The sequence below is a fragment of the Myotis nattereri genome (genome assembly GCF_964212035.1).
Source record: "Myotis nattereri genome assembly, chromosome: 5".
NCBI classification, from domain to species: Eukaryota; Metazoa; Chordata; class Mammalia; order Chiroptera; family Vespertilionidae; genus Myotis; species Myotis nattereri.
Window position 1 is genome coordinate 30,305,851 of NC_138080.1, and position 26,939 is coordinate 30,332,789.

The 26,939-nt window shown below is 58.6% G+C and overlaps 2 protein-coding genes across 10 annotated transcripts in view; one reads left to right on the plus strand and one right to left on the minus strand.

Annotated features, from left to right (window-relative positions):
- The first annotated feature begins 970 nt into the window (after positions 1 to 970).
- SMIM24 (small integral membrane protein 24) lies at positions 971 to 3,548 on the plus strand. The gene is made up of 4 exons (XM_081093269.1): positions 971 to 1,176; positions 1,382 to 1,493; positions 1,906 to 1,968; positions 2,593 to 3,548. The coding sequence occupies exons 1-4, from the start codon at positions 1,110 to 1,112 to the stop codon at positions 2,702 to 2,704; spliced, it is 354 nt and encodes a 117-aa protein (XP_080949395.1). The 5' UTR covers positions 971 to 1,109; the 3' UTR covers positions 2,705 to 3,548.
- A 6,934-nt stretch (positions 3,549 to 10,482) lies between these two features.
- NFIC (nuclear factor I C) overlaps positions 10,483 to 26,939 on the minus strand; it is a gene marked incomplete at its 5' end in the record, with an annotated part of 94,732 nt that continues 78,275 nt past the window's right edge. For 3 of the 9 annotated variants that reach the window (XM_081092563.1, XM_081092566.1, XM_081092565.1), the window contains 4 exons: positions 11,285 to 13,634; positions 17,787 to 17,872; positions 20,587 to 20,771; positions 22,597 to 22,722. In XM_081092563.1, coding sequence (XP_080948689.1) covers positions 17,822 to 17,872; positions 20,587 to 20,771; positions 22,597 to 22,722 — 362 coding nt within the window. In that variant the 3' untranslated portion in view covers positions 11,285 to 13,634; positions 17,787 to 17,821. Of the gene's footprint in view, positions 13,635 to 17,786; positions 17,873 to 19,877; positions 20,026 to 20,586; positions 20,772 to 22,596; positions 22,723 to 26,939 lie in introns of all 9 variants that reach the window. The other 6 variants (XM_081092564.1, XM_081092568.1, XM_081092567.1 and 3 more) reach the window with 3 other exon arrangements.

Consider the following 26,939-nt stretch of genomic DNA (forward strand, 5'->3'; position numbering starts at 1 on the left):
GCTCACCCACTTCCGAATACCACCGTCCCCCCCCCCCCCGACTCCACACCTCATTCCCGGCTCCACTGCTCTGTTGCTGGATCTGTTTCTGGGGGTCCTGACTCCCCAATTAGCCTGCGAACTGGGGACAGCACCTGAGGCTTCCTTCCCTTCCAAGCTTTGCACAGGACAGACATACAGTAGGCGCTTCATATATGCCCGCTGGCTGGTCGAAGGGGGCCTGTTCTAGGGCTGGGTTGCCTGAGCAATGACACGTGAGTGGCCCATCCGCTCGGTGGTTAGGGTCAGACCTCAGGAAAGTATGCAGTGAGCACTCCATAAGTGCATGTGCAATGATGCTGGCATTCTCCAGCCCCCAGCCTGCGGAGGTCTCACAAGCCTGAAGAAGGGCCAGCCCCCACCCCCTGGCCTCCCTCCCACGTGCCTGGGCTGTGGCTGTCCTGTGGCAGCTGGGGGGGGCCCTCCTGCACTCCCGCAGGCCCCGTATCTAATCAACCCCGGGGACCAAAGTTGAGAGCCTGAGTCATCAGCTGCCCAGGGTGCCCTGATCTCTGGCCACAGGGAGTGGCTGGGTTTGGTGGCTACTAGTGGCCCATCACTCATCCTTCCAGTTCAGTCCTCACCCTGTCAGTGACTGTGGGTCCCCAGGGGTCAGGGAAGCAGGATGAGGCAGAGCAAGCTGGTGGGGAGGGAGACCCAAGCTCTGGCCGTTTCTGCACCACCGCTGTGCTCCTGGCTTCCCTGCGCTTCTATAAATGGAGGTGTTCAGAGAAGGAAGCTTGACACATAAAAGTGCTGAGCCTGGGCCCGGAAAAGGGCTAGGGCCACCCCAGCCTGGCCCCGGTGGCGGGGAGCCTGGGGGACCTCAGCGCTGGCAGTCCTGGGCGGGCGCAGGGTGCAGGTGCCAGAGTCCCTGGGTTAATTGTTACACCAGGTCCAGAGTCTGCCCTCCTGGAGGGAGGGGGATGCCAACCAGGTAGGGCGAAGGGAGGGCCTGCCCCTGCCCCGGACCCACCTGCGCCTTATCAGGGGCTGGGCAGGGCCTCGCCCAGCCAAAGAGGACCAGGCTTGTCCGGACTGCACACTCCCGCTGCCAGCTCCTCCACACCATGGAGGCCCTGAAGACCCTTCTGGTGATCAGCGCCCTGCTCCTCTTGCCCGCTGAAGCCCAGCAGGGTAGGGGGGCCCACCACGGGGGCGGTGGGTGGGGAGGGGTCGTGGGGACGAGCCCACCTCCCCAAGCTGGGTCCCTAGCACCTTTCCCTTCTCGGACACCCAGCCCCCATCAGACTAAGCAACCCGGACTGCCTTCTCCCCTTCACCTTTGGTGGGGCCCTACACTCCCCGTCTCTGAGTCCCACCTCCCCCCACCTTCCAACAGCCACCGAGCATCGCCTGCAGCCGTGGCTACAGGGCCTGGCTGCCGTTGTGGGGTTCCTGTTCATAGTGTTCGTCCTCTTGCTCGTCAACCGCATCTGGTGTACCAAAAGGAGGTGAGAGCATCTGTCCCCCACACCCCCACACCCCCACGCCCCCACGCCCCCACGCCCCCACGCCCCCACGCCCCCACGCCCCCACACCCCCATGCCCCCACACCCCCACACCCCTATGCCCCCACACCCCCACGCCCCCACGCCCCCAGAGCCACCTGTCCCTTCGCCCTTCACCACCCCTCCCCAAAGTGCTGGGCACCCCCTCCCACTTCTTACCCTCTCTGGTAAGTAGAGAAGGCCCCTATCTCTCCATTTCCCTGTTATTCCTTAGACTCCCATCCCACAGACCAGAATAGCCGTGCAACCCACCCCTCCTTGCTTCCTGGAGCTCATGAACCTCAACCCTGGGAAGACTGGGGTGAGGCTATCCCCACTTCCCATCCTTTACCCCCTGTCTCCATCTTTCCTAAAGAGCCAAGGACGATGAATCCATGTTCATAATGGAGACCAGCCCGTACCAGAACACAGACCTGAGGTACTGCCTGTGTGAGTGTGTGTAGGTGTGTGAGTCAGGGAGTCAGGGGGTCAGTGTGAGCCCCCTTCTGGGGGAAATGGGTGTGTACAAATGACCTTTTTGTCCTTGAACACCTCAAGCACATTCCTGCCCCAGGGCCTTTGCACTTACTGTGCACTCTAATTGGGACCTTTTCCCTATAGCATCTGGCTGGCTCCTCCACAGTCGCTGCTCAGATGTTTTCTCCTCACAGCAGCCCATCCTGACCACCAGCTTTCCTGACACTGTGCCCCACAGCCATGGGGCCAGGACTAGGGGGCAAAGGCTTGGGGCAGGAGGGCAGGACCTGAGAGGAGACCAGCCTTGGGCTCAGCTGAGCCCAAGATGTGCCATCCACCCACCCATCCACCCACCCATCCATCCTCCCACCTCCCACCTCCCACCTGGTCCTCCATGGGACAGCTGAGCTTTAGTGTCTGCCTTTGTAAGGTGGAAATAACAAAGTTGCCTCATTAGGTTTTATTCTGAGGAGTCAATGAAGACACTTTCTGTAAAACACTCATCACAAGGTCTGGCACAGGTAAATTTCCATTAAATAGGGGTGATTGTTTCTTATTGTGGTCTGGGGCCTTTGTGTCTCTATAGTAAAGAAGGCAAGAGAGAGGAGAAAAGGGCCAAGAAGGAAGGAGAGAGCAACTTGGGGCTGGAACTGGAGGAGTCCCAACACCAGGCGAAAGCCACGATCACCCCCATGTGAAGATTTCCTGCCCACCTCCTCCAGGCAGACCCCCAGAGATGCCTCTGTAACAGGTGACCTGGACCTGAAATGACAGAAATAACTACAGGAATACAGACCCCGAATGAAGAGGCTTGGGACCTGCCTCCCCCCACCCCCCAAGAGGGCTCTTTGCCCCTTCCATGGTCTCTATGCACCTCCTTTCCGATTTGTCCTGTGTGGTGATTCTTACTGACGCATGATGAAGAAATCCCCTACCTCCCACAACCTCGTGGCTCCCCCGCTCCCACCCACTGTCTGGTTTCTTTTCCCTCTGCCTGATAGTTCTTGGTTAGGGCCTGGCTAACCATTGATCCCCCCTCCGGATCAATATGGGCCAGGACTGCCTCTTGGGAACCTGAATTAAATAATTGATCAGAGCCCAGCCAGTGTTGCTCAGTGGTTAACGTCGACCTATGAACCGAGAGGTTAGGGTTCAATTCCCAGTCAGGGCGCTTGCCCAGGTTGCGGGCTTGATCCCCAGTGGGGGATGTATAGGAGGCAGCCAATCAATGCTTCTCTCTCATCACTGATGTTTCTATCTCTTTCTCTTCGGTCTCCTTCCCTCTCCCTTCTTCTCTGAAATAAATAAAAATATATTTTAAAAAAGAGAATTGATCAGAGCTGCCTAGCCAGTGTGGGTCTATGGATAGAGCGTTGCCAATATACCAAGAGGTCACATGCCCAAGTTGCAGATTCCATCCCCAGTGGGGGGTATGAGGTAGCCCATTGATGTTTCTCTCTCACAGCACATTGATGTTTCTGTCTCTCTCTTCCTTTCTCTTCCCCTCTCTCTAAAAAATAAATAAAAACATATTTTAGCCCTAACTGGTTTGGCTCAGTGGCTAGAGCGTCAGCCTGCAGACTGAAGGGTCCTGGGTTCGATTCTGGTCAAGGGCATGTACCTTGGTTGCGGGCACATCCCCAGTAGGGGGTGTGCAGGAGGCAGCTGATAGATGTTTCTCTCTCATCGATGTTTCCAACTCTCTATCCCTCTCCCTTCCTCTCTGTAAAAAGTCAATCAAATATATTAAAAAATATTTTAAAAAAAAGAAAAGAATTGATTTGCCCTGGCCCATTTGGCTCAGTGGATAGAACATCGGCCTGTGGACTGAAGGGTCCTGGGTTTGATCCTGGTCAAGGGCATGTACCTCAGTTGCAGGCTCGATCCCAGTCCCTGGTCTGGGTGCATCGGAGAGCAACCAATTGTGTCTCTTTCACATCAATGTTTCTCTCTCTCTGTCTCTCCCTCTCCCTTCCACTCTCTCTAAAAAATCCATGGAAAAATATCCTCAGGTGAAGATTAACAACAACAACAAATCGATCAGAGCCTTTCAGAAGGGCTTCTGTTGGGACTATTTCACATGGGAGAGGCAGCTTTTGGTCTGGGGGCAATGCCCAGGCAGGTATGGAAGGAAGAGCAGGCTGCACAGATGCCCTGGGCAGAGGAAACGCTTCCCCTGCAATCTTGATTTTGCTGCCCTGAGCCCTGGACTTTGAGACCCTAGGGCTGTCTCCTGGGAAAGTCCTGCTTCTCCCTCCCCCATGTCTGGGCCACTCTGTAACCGTTTCTGAGAAGTGGGTCTTGGAGGACGGCCTCGGGGCCCTGCATTTTCTGGGGCTAGAAAAGCATTTCTCCTCCCAGTTTCCAGACGCTCCCTTCTCCTCACTTTCTCTGGGCTCTGGACCTTGCCCTGGACGTTAGCCATTTCTGTCAAATCTTCTTAATGAGGATCTAGACACAGTACGGCATTTGGAGCGCCGTTCTGGGCCCATAGCTGGGGGTGGTAGGATTCCACCCGAAAGGCTTCTAAGACGCTTCCAGGATCCCCACCAGGGGGGCAGGAAAACCATGAAGAAACGAACGAAACAGACACCCTAATAGATGCTCCCACGGAACACCTGGCGTCTTTATTCTCTCTCAGTCTCCATCGGCACCTAATTAGCCCCATTTCCCAGGTGAAAATACTGAGGCTTAGGAAGGGGGGCAGGGCTCCCTGGCTGTTGTTGACAGAGCCATGATGGAAGTACAGGCTGCCCAAAATATGGGAGCTGGCAGGCTGTGGGTAAGGTGAAATTTGGAGGTTCAGGTGCTGGGATGGTGGTGGTGGGGTTGGGGGTGGGGGTATCCTTTCCTTGCTGTGGTTCCCACCTGGGAGAACTGTGTCCCTCTGGGGTGCTGCCATCCACTCCCACAGTTTTGAGATCCAGGAAGCCAGAGGGACCAGATTTGGGCTCATGTAGCTCCTGCCTGGGTTCCAGCACTTCCTTCCTTGAGGACAATTGGGCAAATGTCCTCCCTGCCTGAGCCTCGGCGTCCTCTCTGGACCATGGAAACCACAAGGGTGCAGGACGCAGTTCCTGGGAATTGTGAGGCTGGGACAGTGAGTGCTCATTACACTGGGTTATCTGGGCCCCTCTCATCTCCACAGCAATAAAAAGAGGAAGATGAGATGGTGAGGAGGAGGAGGGAGGAGTGGGCGACCAGGGAGGTGGGAGCTGAAGGGGAAAGAAGAGCCTCCAAACTGGGAGAACGCGAACTCCTCCTCAGGAAGGCCCCCACTCGCCTCCCCCAGGCAGCACCAGGGCTGCTCCAATGCCTGCCCTGCACCCTGTAAGCCACGGCCTGGTTCTGGGGCCAGCAAATGGCTCCATCAGGGCGAAGTGTCCCTGAATGAAGAGGGCCCGGACCCGCCCCAGTTCCCTCCCGGAGGGCTCTTCGCATGTTCCGAGGGTGCGACATACGCCCTCCCCAAGGTCGGTCTCCACCGGGTAATTTTTCTCACGCTCGGAGGGTCCCCCTGGACAAAGAGCTCCCCACATCCCCGAGCACCCCGCCAGCTCATCTCTACCCAGTCTGCATGGCAGGAATCTTTTTTACCCTCTGCTTGACTTCTGAATTCCGCTGCCCTTTGAATTTCATGAGAGGAGCCAGCTCTTCCTCCTGCCCTTCTACCTCCAAGACCTTTTGGGGTCCTGCTCCCACGAGTTCACAGGAACCACCTGGCTCCCAGCCTCTCTCCTGGCCTCGGTTTCCCTCTCTGCTGCCTGGGAGTGGTCCAAGCCCCCTTCTCCCCTGCAAAAGGGAAGGTGGGGAGAAACTGCAAATGGTTCTGCCTGTCTCTGCGTGACCCAGGGCAGAGCCAGCCTCCCTCCTCCCGTAATCTTGCTTTTGCTATTCCTGAACATGAACTTTGAGCAGCTCAGCACGGGGACTGTTTCCTGGGAGATGAAGGCCCCTCCCACCACACGCTGTTTCAGGGCCCTGTCCTGGAAGCGGTGACACTCAGGAGCTGAGGTTTGGGGGTGCACAGCACCATCACCTCACTCTTCCGGTGCTGCACTGATGGTGCTGTGGGGCCCCAGGCAACTAACTTAACCTCTCTGTGCCCAAGTGTCCTGCCCTGTTAGAGGGGAGGAAAATAACTAGAACCACCATCCATTTCCACTAGGATTAAATGAAACAGTGTCTACAAAACTCCTGAGCACCGAACCCCGAGCCCAAAAGGTGGCGGATCAAGGCCAGCTTTTTGTTTTGCTGAAATGGTAGCAATGGGGCAGGGGAATGGCACTTCCCTCTCAGGCGAGGGGATTCCGAAGGTCAGAGGGCGTGTTTTCTTATTTTGTTTTTTAAAATCCTACCTGAGGATATGCTTTACAGATTTGAGAGAGAGAAAAGGAGGGAGGGAGGCAGAGAGGTGAGAGAGGAACGTGGCCCTTGGGGTGCCCCGATCCCTCCACGCAGGTATGTGCTCTGACTCGTCATCAAACCAGTGACCTTTCGGACACGCTGACCCGCACCGGCCAGGGCCAGAGGGTGTGCTCTCTGACTGCAGCTCTGGGAATGTAGGAATCTTCTGCCTCCTGTCTCCTCTGTGCACAGTCCGGGGGTTCCCAGTGGCTGGGGTGCTGGGGAGGGAGGGGTAAGAGGGAGGGGCTGTCCGGACTCCTCTCTTTCTGCAGGTGGCAGAACCTCCCCACTAGGGGCCATGTGGAAATTTTGGGGGAAATTTTTTAGGTTGTCACAAGTCTGCCTCCCTTTTATGGTATTTAGTGGGGGCCCAGGGATGGTAAGAAGCCTGCAGTGCTGGGATAGCCCCCCCAAGCCAATAACTGCTCTATCCTAGGGGCCAATGGTTGAAAACCACTGAGGCTTCCCTTGAGATGAAAGGCCAGAAGGAGGTCCCCAGCCAACCCCCCGAGACCGCAACCCAACTGAGCCCTCTCTAGCTGAGCTCCCACCCCAGATGAGTCCCCCCAAAAGCAGCTCCTGCAAACGCCCCATTTCCACTGCGGGGAGGAGCTGGACTGTGGGGATGGGGATGGCGGTTTGAGTCCAGGTCCTCAGTCCGCCCACAAGGGGGTGCCAGACCCTCACTGCTGAGGGCAGGAGCAGCCCAGCATCCTAGGGCTGGAGCGGGGCGGGGCCATCAGGCACACAGGTGGGAAGGGCCTGGACTCGGCTCACCCCAACCCGCCATCAAAGCAGCTCTCTCTCCCTCAGCACTGCTGAAACTTGGGGTTGGGTTGTCCTCTGCGGGGGGCTGTCCTGGGCACCATGTGGTGTGGAGCCGAAGCCTGGCCTCCACCCTTTCCATGTCAGTAGCTTTCCCGCTATAACCACAGATGTCCCCCGACACTCTGAAAGGTCCCCTGGGGACATCTGATCTAAAGGTCTCAGGACACCCGCCGCTTGGGGTTCCTGTTTCCGGGTGTCACCTGCCCTGCCCCTCCAGCCTCCTCCCTTCACTTGGCATGGATCACAGAACAGTCCGCAGTGAACACAGAAAGGACCAAAGACAGCCAGAAAGAGTCGAAGCATAGCTTGTTTAATTTTTATACATTTTTTCTTTTTTTTTGCCTTTTAATGAATATTTTATGGAACCCCCCATTTTTCTTTTCTTTTCTTTTTTTTTTTTTTGCATAGGGAAACAAACAAAATAATAACAGCCAGAATCACTTTCTGTAAATGGTACTTAGGCGCATCTGCAAAACCGAAATGACTGCATAATATACAAGGTTATGATCGGAGTATGATGAGGGAGCAGGGTGGGTGAGCCAGGGGAGGGAGACGGCTGGGCTCCGGTCTGCCCAGATGCCCCCTTGACCCCCATCCAGTCCCCACACTGGGGAGGAGGAGGCAGACCCAGCCAGAACCTCCCCGCATGAGCACGGGGTGTGTATGTGTTATCCGGTATGTGCGGCAAGCAGAAAGCAAGAAACAGAGTAAACTATCCTGGTAATATCAGTAAAATACAAAATGAGAAAAAAAAACCCTCAAAAATATCTTGAAAGAAAAAGAAAGTGAACAGCAACACCACCAAAAATTTTAAGGATGGATGGATGGCTGGATGGCTGGATGGCTGGATGGAAGGAAGGGAGGGGGGAGGGGAAGGAGGGAGGAAGGAGGGAGGAAGGCAACTCGGAGGAAAATGGGTCCCTCTCCCATCTCCCTGTCCCCCCCACGCTGTGTGCTCTGTCCCTTGCTGCACTCTGCTTGTCCTTCCCCCATGTGGGGTCCTGGGGAGTGGGGGGCCAGGAAACTGGGGGCAAGGGCCAGGACCCCTGGACTTGAAGGGGCTTTGGTTTGGGGGGGCCTGGCTGGGACCCAAGATAGGAAGATCAACAGAAGTGTTAATGCACCTGGGAGTGGGCTTGAGGGTTCCCAACTGCAAGGGGCTGGGTAAGCTCCCGTCCCTTCCCAGAGGGTCCCGTCTAGCCAGGAGGTGTGAATGGAGGGCTGCAGCTGGGGGCGGTGGTGACTTCCTTTCCCTCCCGGAGCCCTTATTCCTGTTAGATCCTGACTCCCGTTTTCTGAGGACCCCCCCCCCCCCCCCGCCTCCCGCCCTCGGAGCTGGGGAGAACTCCAAAGCCACGCCAGCAGACGTGTGAGGCACTGCTTGGGAAAACTCTGTTTTGGTATCACTGGCAACAAGTCCTGCTGGGATCGCTTTGGGTCTGTCTCCCTGCCTTGCTGGGGGCAGGGGTGGGGCGGGTGTCCAGGGCCACTCCAGACCCCACACTCTGAAATGCTCAGGGACGGGAGGAGGGGGAGGCCATGTTGGCTTGGAGGTGGGACTCTTAGAAAGTGTCCAAAGGTGCAGAAATGGGGGGACATGGGAGGATGTGGAAGAAGCTGGATTTGAGGGTGGCTCTCTGAACCCCTCCCCCAACACCCTCTAGAAAGAAAGTAAAAATAAATCAGGGTCTGAGAGAGAGAATCCAGGCCCAAATAAAAAGTAGCCACCGTATAATCTGTATTATAAGAAAAAATGCGTATATATCCCTACACTGAAGGTCAAAGTACCATCGGAGAAGCGGGGTGAGGGGTGTGCGGCCCTCCCTCGGGCCGGAAGGCTGCTTCTGGCCCAGCGTCCTGCTCACTGGCTATTGTCCACTCAGGTCCGCCTGCCCCCGGCACACGCTGCCTCTGGGGACAGGGAGTGGGTCCTGGGGCTGCGGCTGGGTGCCTGCTGCTTGGGGAGCTGCAGCAGCCCCTCCAGTCTCCTCTGGGGTTCCTTTCGGGTCGGATTGTCTAGCTCAGAGTTGCAGACCTGGGCCCGGAGGACTCCACTCCCGTTTCCGGTCTGGCAGGGCCGGGCCTTCCCACAGCTCCCTCTCCCCGGGTCTGGGGTGTCTGGTGCCCCCAACCGTGAAGGCGGGGCAGCCTCATCCATTTGGGAGGCTCCCTCCTCTTTTCCACCACATGAGCTGGACCCAGGGTCAGGGTGGGGGGGCTTTGCATGGATGGGGGTGAGTGGTGGGTGGCGTGGGCTTGGGAGGGGATGGGGTTTGAGAAGATGTCAGTTTCATACATGTAAAAAAATACACACACAAAAAAACAACCCAACGAGGCCGCCATCCCCGCCCTGGACATAAACCCAGACTGCAGCGGTGGGTCAGGGTCTGGTTCTAACATTTCTGCCTTACTCTGCCTGCGATGAGGGGCCTGGGCACTTGGCCCAACGGGGACCCTGTATCTTTTCCAAGAAATGGGAACAAAGGGCCCCAGGACAACGCACAGGCTGGGAAGGAATCCCCGACCGTACCAGCAACGGTGCCCACAGGGCACGCTCACACTCCTGGGGACGGGAAGGGGGCGCTGTGGGGTGCAGTCCACGGAGGGACAAAATGGCTCCAGCAAAGCCCTTGCAAAGGGGGTGGGGGTGGGAACAGAGACAGAAATCAGACACATGGACATGGACACAGGCAGCCGCGGGCTCTCCGGCCAAGTGACGGCTCTCAGGGGCACTGCCACGCGTGGCCGCGGCCAGGGCTGGCTGTGGTGTCTTTTGGGAAGAAAAGGTGGGATGAGCGTACGGTGGCTGATGAAAGCTGGGACCTTCCTGCAAAGTCCCACCCTGCTCTGGAGACGATTCTAAAGTCCAAGGGGCAGCAGGCACATAAGTGGACCACGTCCCACTGGCGAGTCCCCAGAGGAGATGCCTGTGGGGCCTCGGCCCTGCGGTCCTCCCCGCTGGGACACCCCGCTCACTGCTACCATCTCACCTTCCACTGAGTTAGGGGAGAGGAAACTGGAACTTTAAAAAAAAAGGAGGAAATGAGAAAATAAAAAGCAAGGAAAAGACAACAGCATGGCCAGCCATCCGGACAGAGGACTGTGATGGGGCGTCCCCCTGGCTGCCCCTGACCCATGGCCGCTCTAACGGGGCCTCTGATGGCTGGGCTAGCTACAGGTACAGACAGACAGATATTGCATATATCAAGTTTGGTTTTTGTTTTTTTGTTTGTTTCATACCAGATACCCTCCATAGTCACAGATGGAAGACGTAGTACTGGGTGTTGGGGGGCAAGGAGAGGGCAGGAAGGAACTGACACCCAAGGCTGGTGTCCAGGAATGGGGGGCAAGTGGGTCCTTTGGCAAGAAGGAGGGGGGCACACAGGGGAAGAGAGGGGGCCTCTTTGGGGGTGGGAGAGCAATTTGACCCTGAGCCAGAGGAACGCCAGCCTGCATGAGAGGTGGGGTGGGGAGTCTGGCTGTCGGCAGGGCGGCCTCCCCGTGGGGGTACAGCCTGGGTCATGCATGCATGCGTGGCGTCTGGGGGACTAGCCGGAGGCCCAAGAGCCAGGGCGCACTCCTGAGGTCTGTCTGCTGCTGTGGCGGGGGCTTCAGAAACGACCCCTTGGAGCAGAGGGGTGGGGCTGGGGTTGGCGGAGCACCAGGGAGCACCCCCAATGCAGCAGGAGCCATGGAGACAGCCCAGGGCAGGTGGGGCGTGGGCAGGGGGGCGGGTCATGGGGCAGTTGCTCTGTGGACTGCTTTTTAGCATGTAATTTTTTTTTTTTTTTTAGTTCTTATTTTTGTTTTGTTTTTTTACAAATAGAAATACATCCCTTTTCCATTTTTACTTTTTATTTCATGTCATTGTTTTGTCTTTTTCTTTTTAACTACACGAGCAGGGCATGCAGCTACCTTTGCGCTGATATTGTTTAAAGGTAATACTTATTTTCGGAAGGCAAGGCACATCATGTGGTAGAAAATTTCGTGCAAATTAGGAAACATGGACTTTTTTAAAGGTATTTTTTTTGTATCTTTTTTTTAAAGAGGAGGGGAGTAGTGGGGCTGGGGCTGGGAGACAGAGCCAGGTAGAATCTGCCATGCAGTGCCAGCTGCAGTGAGCTGACAGCAGGAGCCAGGCCACAGGAGTCCTCGACTAAGCACCATGCAAGTTAGGTCGCTGGGGGCTGCCAGGTGCCCCCTCCCCTACCACGCCTACCTGCACCCTAAGGTTCCCGGCTAAGCTTCCGGATACCCTAGCTGCGTGACCCACCCTCCTGCCCTCCCAACCAACGGCCCATGCTTCGGCCCCCGGCGGCCACCTGCAGTGCCCTGGGGACCCATGGATGGGCCCAGGGGTCTTGAACCCCTCTGGACAATGGGAGGGGGAGTGGGAAAGGGTCTTGGATCTTTCTCTTTATGATCAAGTGGGTTCGCCAAGCCCCTCGGGCTGGTTTGGGAGGAAAGTCCGGTTTCTGGAAGTGGCGGGAGGCTGGCCAGGCCTGGGGGTAGCAAGAGAAGGAGCTGAGGGCCAGGCTGGGAGCAGATGAGGCGGAGGCCCCGCTCAGGGCACCAGCTTTGGCCCAGGCCCGGGGCGGGTCATGGTGGGTAGATATTCCTCAGCGCCAGGCATGGAGGCTGGAGGCCGCCAGGGGCTCAGGAGGAGGGGCCGGGAGGGGTCTGTGTTTGGGCCTGGTTACCCTACAACACCTAACACTCCCTCCTAGGCCCCCCACTCAAGATGGCCACCCTGGGGTGGGGGTGGGATGGGGCTGGGGAGCCGGGGTGGGGGGCACCCGGTGTCCCCAGCTTAGTGTTTTTGGAGCGGCTCAACGGAAAATGCTTAGCAGATGGAGGTCCCCTATGCAGCCGCAGGGGCCCAGAGGTGCGGGCACCCCCTCCACCAGAACCCCCGCCCCGTCCAGGATTGCCGTCCTTCTGGGGGTCCTGCTGCAATGCACCTCCCCGGCTGTGCCCACTTTGGGGGGAGATAAAAGTGCAAACCGTAGTCCCCCTTTGGGCTGAGGCACCAGGGAGGGGGTGTCGCTCCAGGATGTAAGGCACTGGCAGAGGAGGCGTTGGGGGGTGCACACCAGTTTCCCCAGACCCTGCCCCCACGCCCCAGCACAGCAGGATGCTTGGGGGACACCCAGCTCTGTCCCTCAGGCCCACTGGGGGGCCCCCATCTTTCTGAGGGGAGCATAGCAATGAGGGGTCAGGGACTGAAGGTGGCCGGGTTGTGGGGGAGGGGGTGGGGATGCCCACGGCCACTCTCACGTCTCAGCTGGACAGAGGGGTGGGCGGTGGGAATCAGGCACTTAATCCACTCGCTCTCACCTCCCACCTCCTCTGGGTAAGTGGGAAGGGTCCTCCCCTCCCAGGGCTCAGTGGATGGAGACGCCAGACGACCTCCTTCCTTGAGGAGCTCTGGGTCTTCCCATTCCGCCCCCACAGCCCCTTCCTCGGAAAGTGCATTTCTTACAGTGTGTGCAACGTGGATCCCTCCCCTGGGGGTGTGGAGCCGCAGGTGGGTGCGGTGGAGGGGGGGGCCTTCTATGCTGCCGGGTGGGGCTGGGGGGCAATTGCATAGAGACTTCTCTTCCCAGACAGACAGGCGTGGGGCTGAAAGTCCCGAGCCAGCCCAGCACGTGCACGCTTTGGGGCAGGTAGAGATCCCGTGACGGCCCCAGGACGCTCCTGAGAACAAACCTGCCACATGTCCTTGACCCCTGGTGATGCCCAGGGTCTCCCACAACCTTCGTCTGCCCTTGTGGCCCCCCTGCCCACCCCGGCCTCCGTGGCGCCTGCCTTCCTGCTCGGAAACGTCACCACCAGCGTGGGAAGCCTGGCCAACATCCTGGCGGCGGAGACGAAGGGGACGCGGGGGAGAGGCGGCCCTGCTGGGCGTCCTGCCCCGTGGGGCCTGGGCACGGGCATCAGGCTGCGCTCACCTGATCCAGGTGGAGGTGGAGGCGGGCACCTGCCCTTCCAGAGCAGCAGTGAGAGATGAGTAACTTAGAGAGACCCCCGGGCACTGTCATGTCCTCGTGCCCTCTGCCGAGGGGTGGCAGGTCCAGCCGAGGGTGGCAGGTCCAGCTGTGGCGTCCCAAGGGTCCGAAGCGTTGCCGTCTTTACCTTTTGTCTTCTTGCTTGGGTGGGTTTATTTTTATGATTTTTTTCCCATTTGTCTTTTTTTTTTTGGCTTTTTCTTTTTTTCCTCCTGTGTGTATGTGTCTATGTGTTTTGTCTTTTCGGCTGGGCTGGGAGTCGGCAGGGTGTTCTTGCTTTGCTCTAACTTTCCACCGAAAACGTGGGCTGGGGGCCGGCTGTGCAGCCCACCCGGATGAAGGAGCAGGGCGTGGGAAGAAATCGTTCTTATCCCAGATACCAGGACTAGCCGGCCCCAGGGGGGACACAGCGGGAGAGAGGGAGAGAGAGAGAGAAAGCGAGGTCAGGCTCTGCCGCTGCCCACACCGCCCTCTGCCCCACCCTCACCCTGTGACCTCTGTCTCCCCCAACCCAAGTCTGTCCTCACGTGCTGGGTGACCCTGGGCAAGCGACTTCACCCCTGAGCAGGGCTGCTGGATAAAACACAGCGCTCCCCGTGAAATCCGAATTCCCTATGAATCTTCCAGTACAAGCACACACCATGAGCTTTTGGAATACACTCATGTACCAAAAAGAAAAAAAGTTTTAGTCCTTCATTTATCCGGAATTCACATCTACCTGAGCGTCCTGTCGTTGTGCTTTGTAACTGGGCAACAGGACTCCGAACCTCACTGCCCTGAGTACAGAAGGGGGGGTGTGGCTTCACTTGCCTCCAAGTCAATTTTCTGCAGTGCCACTCCACCCAGGTATTGTGGCCAGGGTTGCTTCTCTTTTTAAACAAACATTCTCCCACTTAATGATCCCCCGAAACCCCTGTGAAGGAGGGCCCACCCCATTACCCAGTGGAGAAAACTGGGGATCACAGAAGTCAAATAATTTGCCCAAGGTCACCAGCGTGGGACGCAGGCAGCGGCGTTTACACTCTGGCCTGAGATGCGCCAGTCCCTGATTTCCCTCTGCCCGGGACTGACCCCTGAGCCTGGGCCTCAGGGACTTCGGACTCCCATGTGCACAGTGGGAGACAGCGCCCCGGAAGAGAGGCCAGGCCTGCCCCGCAGGGAAGCTGCTGTGGATGCCCCCCCCCCCACATGGACTCGGCCCCTGCGGGGTGGGCCTGGGGACCACCGCCCCTTCCCTGAGGTCAGGGCAGGGCTGTCCCCCGCCCCTGCTATAAATCAATTGTATCTCCTCCAACCAGGCCTTCAACCAGAGTGCCCTGCAGCGGCTGGGCCATCCCATCCAACTGGCGCTGTGGCTCCCAACCCCCACCTCCAACCAAGTTCAAGTTCATCTTGGCCATTACCTCATGTCTGGTTTCCCTTGGCAACCAGACAGACTCTGGGCGTGGCCCTCTCCAGTGGTGGCCGGCCTCCTCCTTCCTCCCCTCCCAGGCCAGCTGCCCGGCTCTGGCCCCAGGAATAGGGCAGGAATAGGGCGGCACCCTCAACCCCACACCCTCTCCCTCCGCCGAGAGGAAGGCTGAGGCAGCGCCGTGCCAGGGGTGAGGTCTGGGCTCTGGCATCCCCTGGGCTGGCTGAGCCACCAAGTATGGCTCAGGGCATGTGGTGGCTTAACCCCCTCTGGTCCTCAGGACACTCGTCTACTGAAGGGGTGTGAGGGGCTCCTGAGCAGAAAGGGGGGGGGCTCTCACACAGAAAAGGGGGTGAGGTGTCAGAGTCCCTGGAACCCCCTCTGGGGGCCAAAGCGATAGCTCAGGACTGGGGGGATTGATGGCCAGCGACAGGGAGGGCGGGAGGGCATGAAGAATTGACCAGGCGGAGATCAATGGACATTGTTCAGGAGGGGGCTCTGATGGGGGAGGGGATGGATATTGATCAGGGGGAGGGGCACAGATGGAGGGAGGGAATATTGATTAAGGGGAGGGGACATGGATGGGGAAGGAAATATTGAGGGGGAGGGGCACAGATGGGAGGAGGGGGTATTGATCAGGCAGACGGGTACTGATGGGGTGGAAGGTAGCAGATGGAAGGGGGCGCATGGGGAGGGAGCGAAGCCACTGCAGCCTGGGGGTGGGGGGCAGAGAAAAGCAAACCTGCCCGGAATCAGGAAGGCGGAGGCAGAAGTGCTGACTGGGCCAGAAACCAGAGGCCTCGAAGCGCAGAGGCTGAGAGGGGGGAGCAGGGCCTCATCCACAGCTTCCTCCTCCCCACTCCCCTCCCTCCTGAGAAGAAGGGGGGCTGACCCCCCCAGGGATTGGGGTGTCCTTTGTCCAGTGACCCAGGGTCTGGCCTGTGTCGTGTCGCGGGACTCCCCACCCCCAGACCTGCCTTCCCTGTTCACCCAGACTGGGGGCCTGGCCTCCCCCATAACCCAGGCTCCCTGGGGAGTCTCTCATCAATCTGTCACCTCGCTTCCATGTCTCACTGCCCCCAACACCAGTCCCAGAAAATTCTTTCCAATTCCCAGACCTGGCTATGCCCCTCCCTCCCTCTAAACCCTTCCATGGCTCCCCAAGACCCCCAGCCAGAGCCCGTGTTCGCAGGTTTTCCACAGTCCAGCTATTTCTCCATCCCCTCTGGCCTTCGTCAGTGCCAAGCCCTGGCCTGGGCACCCGCATCCTTCCCTGCCTGGCCAGCCTTCGCTCCCTCCTCAGAGCGTCACCAGCCCTGTCCCACTCTCTCGGGGCCCCCATCCTCCCCCTGACCCGCCTGTCTGCCTGCTTCAGTGCCCTCCCCTTTCAGGCTGTTCACGTGGGGCGGCCCCTCCCCATGCAGAGTTGATAAGGGAAGAGGTGGAGGGTGGCAGTGGCCGGGAAGGGTTAGGCAGGCAGGGCCCCTTCCCTGTTGTTTTCATTAACTTTGGTTCCTGAAGCCATCAGGACATTCCCAGCCTCCCGCGGGGAGGGCTGCCTGCGGGTGGGGGCGGGAGAGGAACCGCCTGGCTCCGAGCACTGGAGGGGGAGGCATCCAGCTGCTGGGACTCGGAGAGGGTGGCGAGGTCATGGGGGCCTAAAACACAAAGCAGGGGGTCCTGGGGTCCCCCCAGCCGGCTGGGTGCCCCTGACCCAGTGAGCCCTGTCTGGCTCCCGGCCGGGACTCTGCAAAGCAGCGTGATTAACATGTGGGCACGTGAGGGATGCGGGCGGCCTTGGCCTTTCGGTGCCCTTTTTGGATGAAACTCGTCCCCGAACGTTCTGGGACCTTCAAAGTCCCCCCAGGAGGTACCCAAGGTTAGGAGACAGAGGTTCAAAGTGAGTGAAGCAGGGCCGGGAGGGAGGGGGCGGCCAGGCCATCCCCACACACTCGGCACCCCTGGAGCTGTACCCAGGTCACCAGACTGTGGCGGGTGACTCCTTGGGTCTGGTCAGCGTTGCAGATTCTGATCTCCGCGGAGAATGAGAGATGTAGCTATCTCCCACCTCCTCCCCACCCCTGTCTGAGGACCCTCCCATAGGAGCTGGAGGGCCTGAACATGGCCCCCGGGACCCTGCAAATCTCCATGCTCTGTGGTTCTGGTGGTTCGGACCCGTTGCGGAGCCTGGGTGGGTTTCTCTGTGCGTCTGGGCCTCAGAGGGCCTGCGGGAGCTGGTGCTGTCCTCGGGCTATTTTACACTCTGCAACCCCCTCCCCAACACACACCGGAAATCAGGGGCTTCGGTCCAGCCACCACCCTCAGACATCGTCTGTCACACACTCCCCGTCTGCACACAGCACAGACTCGAACCCTGACCGAGGGCTGGAGCCAGGACACATGGGTGGGGGGCTGAGGCCACCTCCCACTCCACCAGAAGCTGGGAACCGGTCCCAGTTCTGGATCTGCCGGGGCTCTGTCCTCCACTGCTGTGCAGCCTCAGGCAACCTGCTCCTCCTCTCTGAGCCTCTGGCCTTGTGCTCAGCCCGCCTTCCTCCCAGCCCTGATGCACACTCAGCTGCAGTAACACCAACGCTGCCTCTGCTGCCACCCTCCCTGCCTTGCAGGCTGAACCTGAGGTGGGTGCATGCATGCTGTACTGGGAGGCCCCATCACCTGTCACAGGCTGCCTCGGTTTCCCCACGTGCCCCTGGCATCTGGGAGTCCTCTGCCACCTCCTGCCCACCTCCCCCATGGTCCCTCTGACCGATGACACGGGAGGGATGAAGACCAGGGGGTGGAAAGCTTGGGGTGACGTGATCCTGGGCAAATCCCCTCACCTCTGTGGGCCTCTGTCTCCCCACCTATACAAATGGGCCCAGGGGGGGCAAGAGCCCATGAGGGTCTCCTGGGAGGAAGCTGCAGGCAGGGGCTGGGGCTATAGTCATACCTGAGGCCCTGGAAGGGTATGGAACCTGGTCCCCCTGCCACACTTAATGGCCACCGTGCCATGGTACGGCGAGGGGGGTGGCATGGGACCCAGCAGGCTGGCCTCTCCTGCACACCCAGGCTGGCCCCTCTGCCCTAGCCCACCCTCCCACCACCAGCCGGCCTCTTGGCCCCTACCTGTGCCTGATAAATGCCCGCTGGATCCCTTGGTCCTAATCCCACAAAGGAACGGTTTGCAGGGGACGTGCCGGGCGTAGAGTAGGCTGCAGGGAGGAGAGAGACCGAGAGCCCGTTAGCAAAGGGGGCCGCACGGGAGCACCCAGAGAGGGTGGCCGCTGCCCAGGGTCACAGAGCACCCAGTGCCCTCCCTTGGCCGATCTGGGCACCCAGAAAAGCCCACAGCCACAGGCCCCTGGGGTCACTCGGGAGGGGCGTCTGCTAGGAGTGAAGGCGCAGGATGAAAGATGGATAATTCAGAAACCGCCCGTGAATTATTCAGGGTGTTCCACCGCCTGGTCCATCCTGCGACGGCAGCCTGCATCCCGCACAGGGCGCCATCAATTATTGAGGCTATTTTATTTATTAATTTTCCTCCTGGAGAGGCAGGGGGAAGGCTGGGTATGTACATCCACATATATATATCTGTATATTTGTATTTTAATTTCACCCATCATTTTGTGGGCGAGTGAATAATTCATGGCTGGGTGCTACTGTGGGTCGGGGCCTCAGGCAGGCTGGGACTGGGTGGGGAGGGTTTCTGTGTGGTCTTGGCCGGTGAAGTCAGTGGGAGGCCGTGAGGCTCCAGGGCTACGGGGGAAGCAGACTAAAGCTGCAGTTAGGAACCGGGTGACGGGAAGAAAAGGGAATCCGTGTTTACTCTGCATCTATTAAGTGTCTACTGTATGCCAGGCACCGGGCATGATCCAGTTACCCCACAGTGGCCTCAATGAAGCCAACATGATTATTTTCCCCATTTCACAGATGACACAGTAGGTAGTCGGTGATCACCATCACCGCATACTGACTCCACTCTGTGCTCGACGTTGCACTAAATGCTCTCCCTGATCTATTTCACTGACTCGCTCCCCACCGCCCCACAAGTATGGTGACTGTCCCATTTTGCAGCTGAGATAACTGAGGCTCAGAGAGGGGAGGACATTTGCCCAAGGTCACACAGGGAGTGAGTTGCAGAGGCAGGATTCAAACCCAGCGCCCTACACTGCCTCTGGTGTTCAGGCAAGACCCGTCTGTACCTGAAGCTGCCTGCACCTTGGCAGGCAGTGATGCTGCGGGCAGGAGTGCTCATGCAGGAAGGAGACCAACAGGGCCAGATGGGACCGCTGGCCCTATGGCTCAGGCGGGGTGAGGAATCTCATTTGGGGAGTGAGGGAGACATCGAAAAGGGGGTGAGGGGCAGAATGAGGCCTCGGGGAGAAGCCTGGGGGTCTGAGACTATCTGTCCAACTGGGGCTGCTCAGCCTGAGGACGCAGGGGTCGGAGGCCCCAGCGAGGCCCCTGGTGAAGCGTGGACAGCCCCCCTCACCTGCTCTGGAGCCCAGGGAGGGTCTGGGCACACAGCCCCTGCTGGTGGGTGGACCCCAGGACAGGGAATCTGGGAGTGGCTTTCCAGCCTGGAGCAGCCCCAGATAGGGGGAGTGCATGGGGCCAGCGGGCCGTAATCTGGAGCCATATCCAGAGAGTGCAGAGTTCTAGAAGGTAAGGAGACCAACCCAGGGGCTTCGCAGCTCACCTGGGCCTCTGGGGTCAGGCGGGCAGGCAGAGACCATCCCATGGATAGGTATGGCTCAGCCCAAGTCACTAGCAAGAATAGGGCCTGTTGGGGTTACTTCCCCCCAAACTTTGGAACTCTGGAATTTTTATGTGAAATGTCAGGATTTTAACACAAGAGATTCTCATTTTCCACAAAGGGCAGCTGTGGGCCATGTCTGGCCTTCAGGCCGCCAGTTGGAGATCTTCATCTACTGTCAGCGGCTGCTGGCATGGAGGAGGGCTCAGGGTCCAGAGTGGGCAAATGGGGGCCCCAGGCCACTTGGCCAATGGGAGCAGACAGAGACTTGGCCCTGATGTCCCCTAAGGCTGCCTTGGCCCCGTGGGGGCCTGACCCTGCAACTCAGTGGGGAGTCAGGGAACTCGCCAGTACCCACCAAGCTGGGCCTGAGCCCCCAGCGCCAGCAGTCGGGCAGGGGAGTTGGGGGGGCCCCTTGGGGACGCCCGCCCTGCCTCAGGCACCGCTTCCCGAGTGCTTACAGGGCGAGGTTGGTGACGTGCTTCCTCCCTCGGAGGCGGGTTTGGTGGCAGGGGGAAGCGCCAGCCTCGGCAGCCCGGGGGGCAGGGGTGCCAGCATCTGAGCAGAAAGGCAGTGACTGGACATTTTGAGCTGACCACTTCCATTTAACTGGGGGGAACAGAGAGACAGGTGGTTAAGGCGGCGGCACCCCCGCCGCCTCGGGCTGCTGTTCGCGGTCCCGCTGGGGGACGGGTTTGGTGGGTACCACGGGCCCTGCAGGCCTCCAGCATCCTGGGCCTGCACTCCCCCGTCTCCTCCTTAAGCCATCCCCTCGCTTTCCTTCCGCCAGGTGCCGCCTTGCCCGAAACAACACGGTGGCCTCACGGTGCTCCGCTTTCCTCACCCACTGCCAGGACCTGGCATCCATCACCTCGCCAGCGGTCCTAACATCCACAAAGCTCTGAATACCGAGAGCTTTCCTGGAAGTCAGGCCCGAGCTGCAGCCATAGGACCATGTCTGATTTCAAAGCGCTTCGCAAGATACACGCTGTCAGTTCTAACATCTGAAAAGCCGAATCCTGAACCGGCCCAGCTCTAAGTGCTTCGGAAGAGAACCATGGCCCTCTGCCATTCGGGAAACCCTTTACAACAGAAGCTGCACGTTAGCAGGCCCCCCGAGACCTCGCCGGGAGCCCGCGGGGGAGGGGAGGTCTGTGCCCCCAAACTCACCGGTCCAGGTTGCTGGCTGGCAGGGTCACAGGCCAGTGAGACGAGATCTTTGAGCGGGTCCTGGGGGTTGAGGTGAGGTGGGTAGCGTATGGCTGTGTGAGGGAAGTAGGTGGAGGCCGCCTGGGGCAGGATGGAGGTGGTGGGGAAGTGCAGGGCCGAGGATGGGTGCGGGCTCCGGGCGATCCCTGCAGGGACGGAAAGGGGCGGTTACTGCGGGCTCTGCCGGGTCTGTCCTGCTCTCTGGGACCGCACTGTGGGTGGCACCTGCATCTCGGTGCCTTTGGTAACAATGGCAGCAGCCGGGCCCAGCAGGGCCTGCGATGGCCTGGCCTTGTTGTCATTCATACACCCAAACGTGCTGACTTTCACGGAAAACCCTCAAGGTTCTGGCGCCATCCCTGCTCTCAGGGGTTATGTCCCCTGCCCCGGCCACACAGCAAGCGGATGGCTGACCCAGGGCTGGAGCCCAGGCCATCTGGTCCCACAGCCCACACCCTAACCCTGGGCTCAGCTAACTCTTTCTGTAAAGGGCCGGGTGGTCAGTATTTCCTGAGACTGAGATATAATTTGCATACTATACGCGGGTCACTGTGGGTCACTGAAATTCAGGTTTACTGATTTTCAGAGCTTTAAGCACGTGAGCATAACGAAGCCAGCGATTTGAGCGCTTACCAGGTTGCACCTAAGTGCACTGCGCCATTCGTTGGCGTTAACAGAGCTGCTGTAATAACCATAACCTGCATGTCTTCCCATGTGAACAACTGGAGACCTACCCTTGCCCACCCTGTACAATTCGCCTTTTAAAGTGTACACAATGCAACGGTTTTCACACACTCACAGAGCTATGCAACCAACACAACAATCTCTTTTAGAAAACGTTCATCATCCCCGAAAGCAGCCCCCCAGCCCCGGGCAAACACTTCCTGTGTCTGGACCTGCCCATCCTGGACTTTCACATGAACGGAATCGCATACTGTGTGGCCTTGTGTGTCCGGCTGCTCTCCCTGAGCATCGTTTCCAAGGTCCAGCCACGTCGTAGCTTCAGCGCTTCACTCCTTTTCGTGGCTGAATCTGTGCTGTTTGCTTTTTTCGTTTCTAAACAATTTAGTCTGTTTTACTACATTCACTCTCTAATTCCAGAGCATCGCCCGGAAAAGAAGCCCTGTGTCCAGTCACTGTCACCCCCCACCCCTTTTCTCTCCTGCCCCTGGCCAGATAGTCAGTATTTTTGGCTTTCTGGGCTGTACGGTCTCTGTTGCAGCTACTCAACTCTGCCGTTCTAGCCAAGAGCTGCCACAGAATGGGTATGGTGGGGGGGTCAATAAAACGTCATTTATCAGAACAGGCTCTGAGGGCCATGGTTTGCCAGCTGCTGGCCTGAATCACTGTTGTGCTGATTTTTGCCTGCCTTCCTGTATGTATTTCTGCCCTTGTATGGAACCAATTCATTATCATCGCAATGGGGCAACAGGGGGCATTAGGGAGCTTATCACAATTTAACTCATTCAGTCCTATGACAGCCCCAGTCGGTCGGGGGGAGCCCTAACTGACAGGTGACATTGGGAGGGCCTGGTGCAGCGTGCCCGGCTCAGCTGACACCCTGTGATTCCCGGAGCCTGTCTCCCTCTGTTATTTGTGTGACATTCCTGTCTGTGTGGCCAGGAGGGCCCCCGATCACCTGCGCGGCCCGTGTGTGCCTGGCCACACGCCAGGTGTATCTGCCTCCTTCTGTGACTGCCCCACACCATCGTCTGTCTATGGGTTATTCACATGTGACATAAGGGAAGCGGGTTAAGGGGCAAACCACAGGCTGTGCCTCTGTCCCATGCAAAAGTGGAAACTGAAGCCCCAGGAGACAGTCCGGCCTGGGCGCTCTCTACCACGGCACCTCCGGGTTTCCTTGCCCAGCAGGGAGCTATAGCGACAGGACTCAGCCGGTGGGACTTCCCGGCCTGGAGGGGACTGACAAGAGTGCCCGGGGCGCCTCCCCACCGGGGCCATGGTGCTCACCACTGTGCACGGCTATGACAGGCCGGTGGTGCTGGGTGAAGCTGGAGAGGCGCGGTGAGTCCTGGGGAGACGGGCTGTTGAAGGGTGACTTGTCCATCTCTGTCTTCTTCACCGGGGATGAGATGCCTGTGTGGGGAGGGGCCAGAGGGTCACAGGGCTGCCGGCAGGGTGGCTCGGCTCCCAGGACCCCAGCCTCCCTACTGGAGCCCCTGCCCCTTTCTCCCAGCAGCGTGTGGGCAAGGGGCCGGGGGTTGACTTTATAGATGGAGCGAACTGAGGCTCACGGTAGAGAAGGGAGCCGCCCGGGTTTATGGCCTCGATGCCACCACAGGCCCCGGGCACCCCCACTGGCCCCACCCCTTTTCTCACTCCAGAGACACGCCCCCCAGGGCTGCCCAAGCCCCGGAGAAAATGGCAGGGTGAGCAGACAGGGGGCTGGGCCTGGTGAGCCGAGAGGACCCGGACAAGCCCCTAAGCCGCGGAGCTTGTGCTCCCTCATCCTTACGGGGGAAGGAACAAAACCCTTGCAAGGTCACCTCAAGGATGAAATGAGATATAATGTGTGAAGGGCCTGGCGCACACCCACCTGCTGGCATTACTTGCTAACTGTCATCCCTCTGAAGATGGGGGCCTCACTACCTCCCCTGCCCTGGCCCTCGGGAACCCTGACAGCTCAGCCCCTTCAACCTCCTGTGAGCAAATGAATGAACGAATGAATGAGTGAATGAATGGTGTAAAACGGGCACACGTCGAATCCATGGGGACCTGGCACAGAGCAAACGCTGGCTCAGGAAGAAGCCGCCGTCACCATGACACAGAGGATGGGCCGCACCAGGGCCAGGCACACGTTAGCCCTGAAGAAGTGTGAGTGCGCCTTGCCTTCCTCCCTGCACCCCACCTCCGCCAGCCTCCAAATGTGAGAGCTAAGGATGGTGGCAGGCCCCCCCAAAATGCAGATCGGGCCCCATCCCTGGAATTGGGATCTCAAAGAAGTGGGGCCTGGAGATGGACATGTTTAGAAATTATTTTTAAAATTTATTTCAGGGTGAAATGTTCCCACTGAGACCCTGATGAGGTCTGACTTTCTTGCCACCCAGCACAAGGTCCCCACTCCAGAAACACCTCCCCAGCACTGCGGCCATCAGGGCTGCGCTGCCCACTGTGTGGTGCTGCCAGCATCCCTGGCCCCCACCCACCCCCGTGTGACAACCATGTGTGTCCCTAGCCAGGGCCCAGTGTCGCCTGTGGGCAGAGTCACCCCAGTTGGAACCCCTGCCCTCCTCCGAGGCATGCTGTCACTGCTGCTGGGGTCTCCTGCCCATGGCTGTGGGTGGGCATCTGCACACGTTCCCCAGCCCTGTTCCGCCCGCACAATGCTGCCCCCTCTCCCTGTGGCGTTTCCACACGGGCAGCTTCCTGTCCCCGCCAACAGCATAGCTTGGGGTGAACGGATCGGTGAGCCAAACCTGCTGCCCTCGATGGCCCTGAGGACGCACCTCACTGTTTGAGGGGGCGAGTCCCGGCGTGTGGGTTGGCAAAGCCTTGGGAGCCAGGGCCCGGGCTTTCTCAGGGACCAGGAGGAGCGGTGGGGTGGAGGCTGTGGGCAGGAGAGGAGGCTGGCCCTGCACGCTGTGCGTGTGCGTGTGTGTTTGTGCGTGTGCGTGTGTGTGTGTGCACGTGCGCAGGAGGAGGGTGGCAGGCTTTCTGCTGGTGCAGGGCTGTGGCAGAACCAGGTTAGGACTGTCAGATGCTCACTTAGGAGGATTTCCTAGAACAGCCTGTCCTGGATGGAAATAGCCTGGTGTGGACCCGCCCCCCTGAGCTTCCTGAGATGGGGCTTTCGGGAGCCAGGGCAGGGCATGGGGGAGGGGGAGCCCGGCAGGTGCTCCTGGGCAGGCTCCAGAGGTCCCCCCACCCGTTTGTTCAGCATACAGGCCGGTAATGCCCCACTTGAGCCACTGTTACCAGCTCACACGTGCTCTGTGTCCTCCATCTAAGCCCCGCCTCTCCATTTAACCTGTAACATGCCACCGCCATCTGAGCAGCCATCTTCCTCTCAACACATACACCTACAGGTCCCCGTCTGAGCATCCTGCGTGCCCCCATTAAGGACATACACACGCCTGTCTGTCCCGCCGAAGCACAGGCTCTTCGGGGAGTAGCAGGCCTGTATACCTCCCAGCTGAGCATCCCTGTAGAACAAGGCCGTCCCCCGCTGGAAGGCCAGCTCCACTGTGGGTCATTCGCGGTGACATAAGGGAAGCAGGTTGCGTGGCAAGCCACAGGCTGTGGGGGGAGGGGGTCCCCTCTAGCTGACTGCTGGGTCTCCACCGCCCCAGAACACAGGGCGGTCAACAGGAGCGTGTGGCGAATGGAGTGCTTAGTTCCGCCGAGCCCAGCCATCAGTGAGCACTGGCAACACAGTGAGGCCTCTCTCCCTTGGACGGCCCAGCGTCCTCTGGTGGCAGAGTCGCCCTGGGTAAGGACCCTTTGCGAGCTCTGGGGCAGAACCCTCGGAGCCTGCTCTCACATCACCCTCACAACTACCCCATGCAGGGCTTACAGGAGTCACCCCCATTTCACAGATGTGATGACTGAGGCCTGATGGGAGAACTCACTTGCCCAAGACCACAGAGTTAACAAGTGGTGGAGCTGGGATTCAAATCCAACTCTGTAATTTCACAGGCCACACTCCACCACCCAGGGAGCAGAGGAGAGAGGCGGGGCGGGGACGGGCTGCTTGCTTCACCACTATAACAACCATGTATGTGAAGGGCCTATGTCCCCAGAAGGGCCAAAGCAGCAGCAAAAACAAAGCACCCTGGGAGCTGAGCAGAAGGTGCCCTCTTTCTGCCCCACTTGGATGGGCAATCAGGGAAGGTCTCAGGAGGAGGTGGCCAGGAAAAAGGGCACTCCAGGCCCAGGCATGGAAAGGGCAATGGCCTGGAGGCTGGCTCATGGGGCCTGAAGGATGTGGCTGCAGGGGTCTTGTCTGGGTGGGGCTGGCGTGATCTCCCCAGACCTCTAACCCTCCCAAGCAACAGAGTATGGCTGCTGGGGTGAGGGGTTAGCTGAGCACTGCCCTTGCAGCCACAACAGAAGGGAGAAAGTACTCCAAGCAGCTTAATCCCCTTAATGAGCAGCTAATTGAGGGCTGTCTAGACAGGAAGCTGGAGGAAGTCAGGAGGAGAAAACGGAAGATGATGGGGGGAGGGAGACATACGAACCTATCTCCCAGACTAGCTGTGAGCACCTGCAGGGCAGGCACCGGCGTACAGTAGGGGTTTCTACTGAGGCTCCCACAGGAGGGAGTGAGTTTGCCATCACTGGAGGCAACCAATGAACGCTAGAGGGAGACACACACCCTGTGACATTCCCTTCCAGCTCCCTCATTCCCCATCACACACCAGAAGCTGGTCTAGGTTTTCACCTCGGTCCCCTGTTGGTGACCCTTCCTTCTCAGGGCAGGAAGGCCGGACGAAGCCACAGTGACTAGCTCTAACATATCCTTCCTTTTAAAACTTTTTCTGTTTTCAGCTTCCGGAACTGAAAGCTAGGTTCTTTCCAACCTTGCTCTTTTCCTCATCAACAGACTTAAGGCTATAATGGTACCACCGCTCAGGGCTGCTGCGGCTCCGTCACAGAGGCTGTCTTTCAGCTCTAAACAGCATATACTTTATATGCAAACAGCCTCTTCAATCACAGAGTTAATGAAAAGTGCTTCTGAGTCCCCAATCTGTAAATAACAGGGCAGACATCTCCCAATATCTGCTCCACCCTTCTTCCTTAGTAACAGAACCCTTAAATTTGAGATAATTGCCCAAAATAAGACTACAGTTCCCAATGCCCCTTGTAGCAGAGTATGGCCACATGACTAACCCAGGAGCACAGAGATACACAGAAGATAAGTGCACCTTCTGAGAATTATTCTTAAAGGGACAGGACATGCCCAGTCTTGACCCTTCTTCTTTCCTGCTGCCTGGAATGCAGAAATGAGGGCTGAAGGTCCAGCAGTTGTCTCGGACCATGAGGTGGAAATGACCATCTTATTCAGTGGATTATAAGGCAGGAGCCGAAGTCCCTCACATCACACTTGCTAGGGCTGCTGATGGCTGGACATTTACTGGCAAGAGAAAGGCACTATCCCTTTGAGTTTTCTGTTTTTCATAATTAAACGTAAAGCTTATTGAATGCAGGGTCTTTTATAGAGTCGGGGAACCCACAGAGGCAGAACCATAGAGACACTCTGACCCATAAGTTAAAGCCTGACAATACAGAGACAGGTCCTCCCAGAGTTAGGGACCTGCTCGGGGAGCCCGCACCGTGGACGGGGAGGAGACCTG

Bases quoted from the DNA above. Each gene is read 5' to 3' on its own strand.
- SMIM24 (XM_081093269.1), top strand. From the start codon at position 1,110: ATGGAGGCCCTGAAGACCCTTCTGGTGATCAGCGCCCTGCTCCTCTTG. The intron at 1,494-1,905 runs GTGAGAGCATCT...TCTTTCCTAAAG, and splicing joins ATCTGGTGTACCAAAAGGAG to AGCCAAGGACGATGAATCCA. The intron at 1,969-2,592 runs GTACTGCCTGTG...GTGTCTCTATAG, and splicing joins TACCAGAACACAGACCTGAG to TAAAGAAGGCAAGAGAGAGG.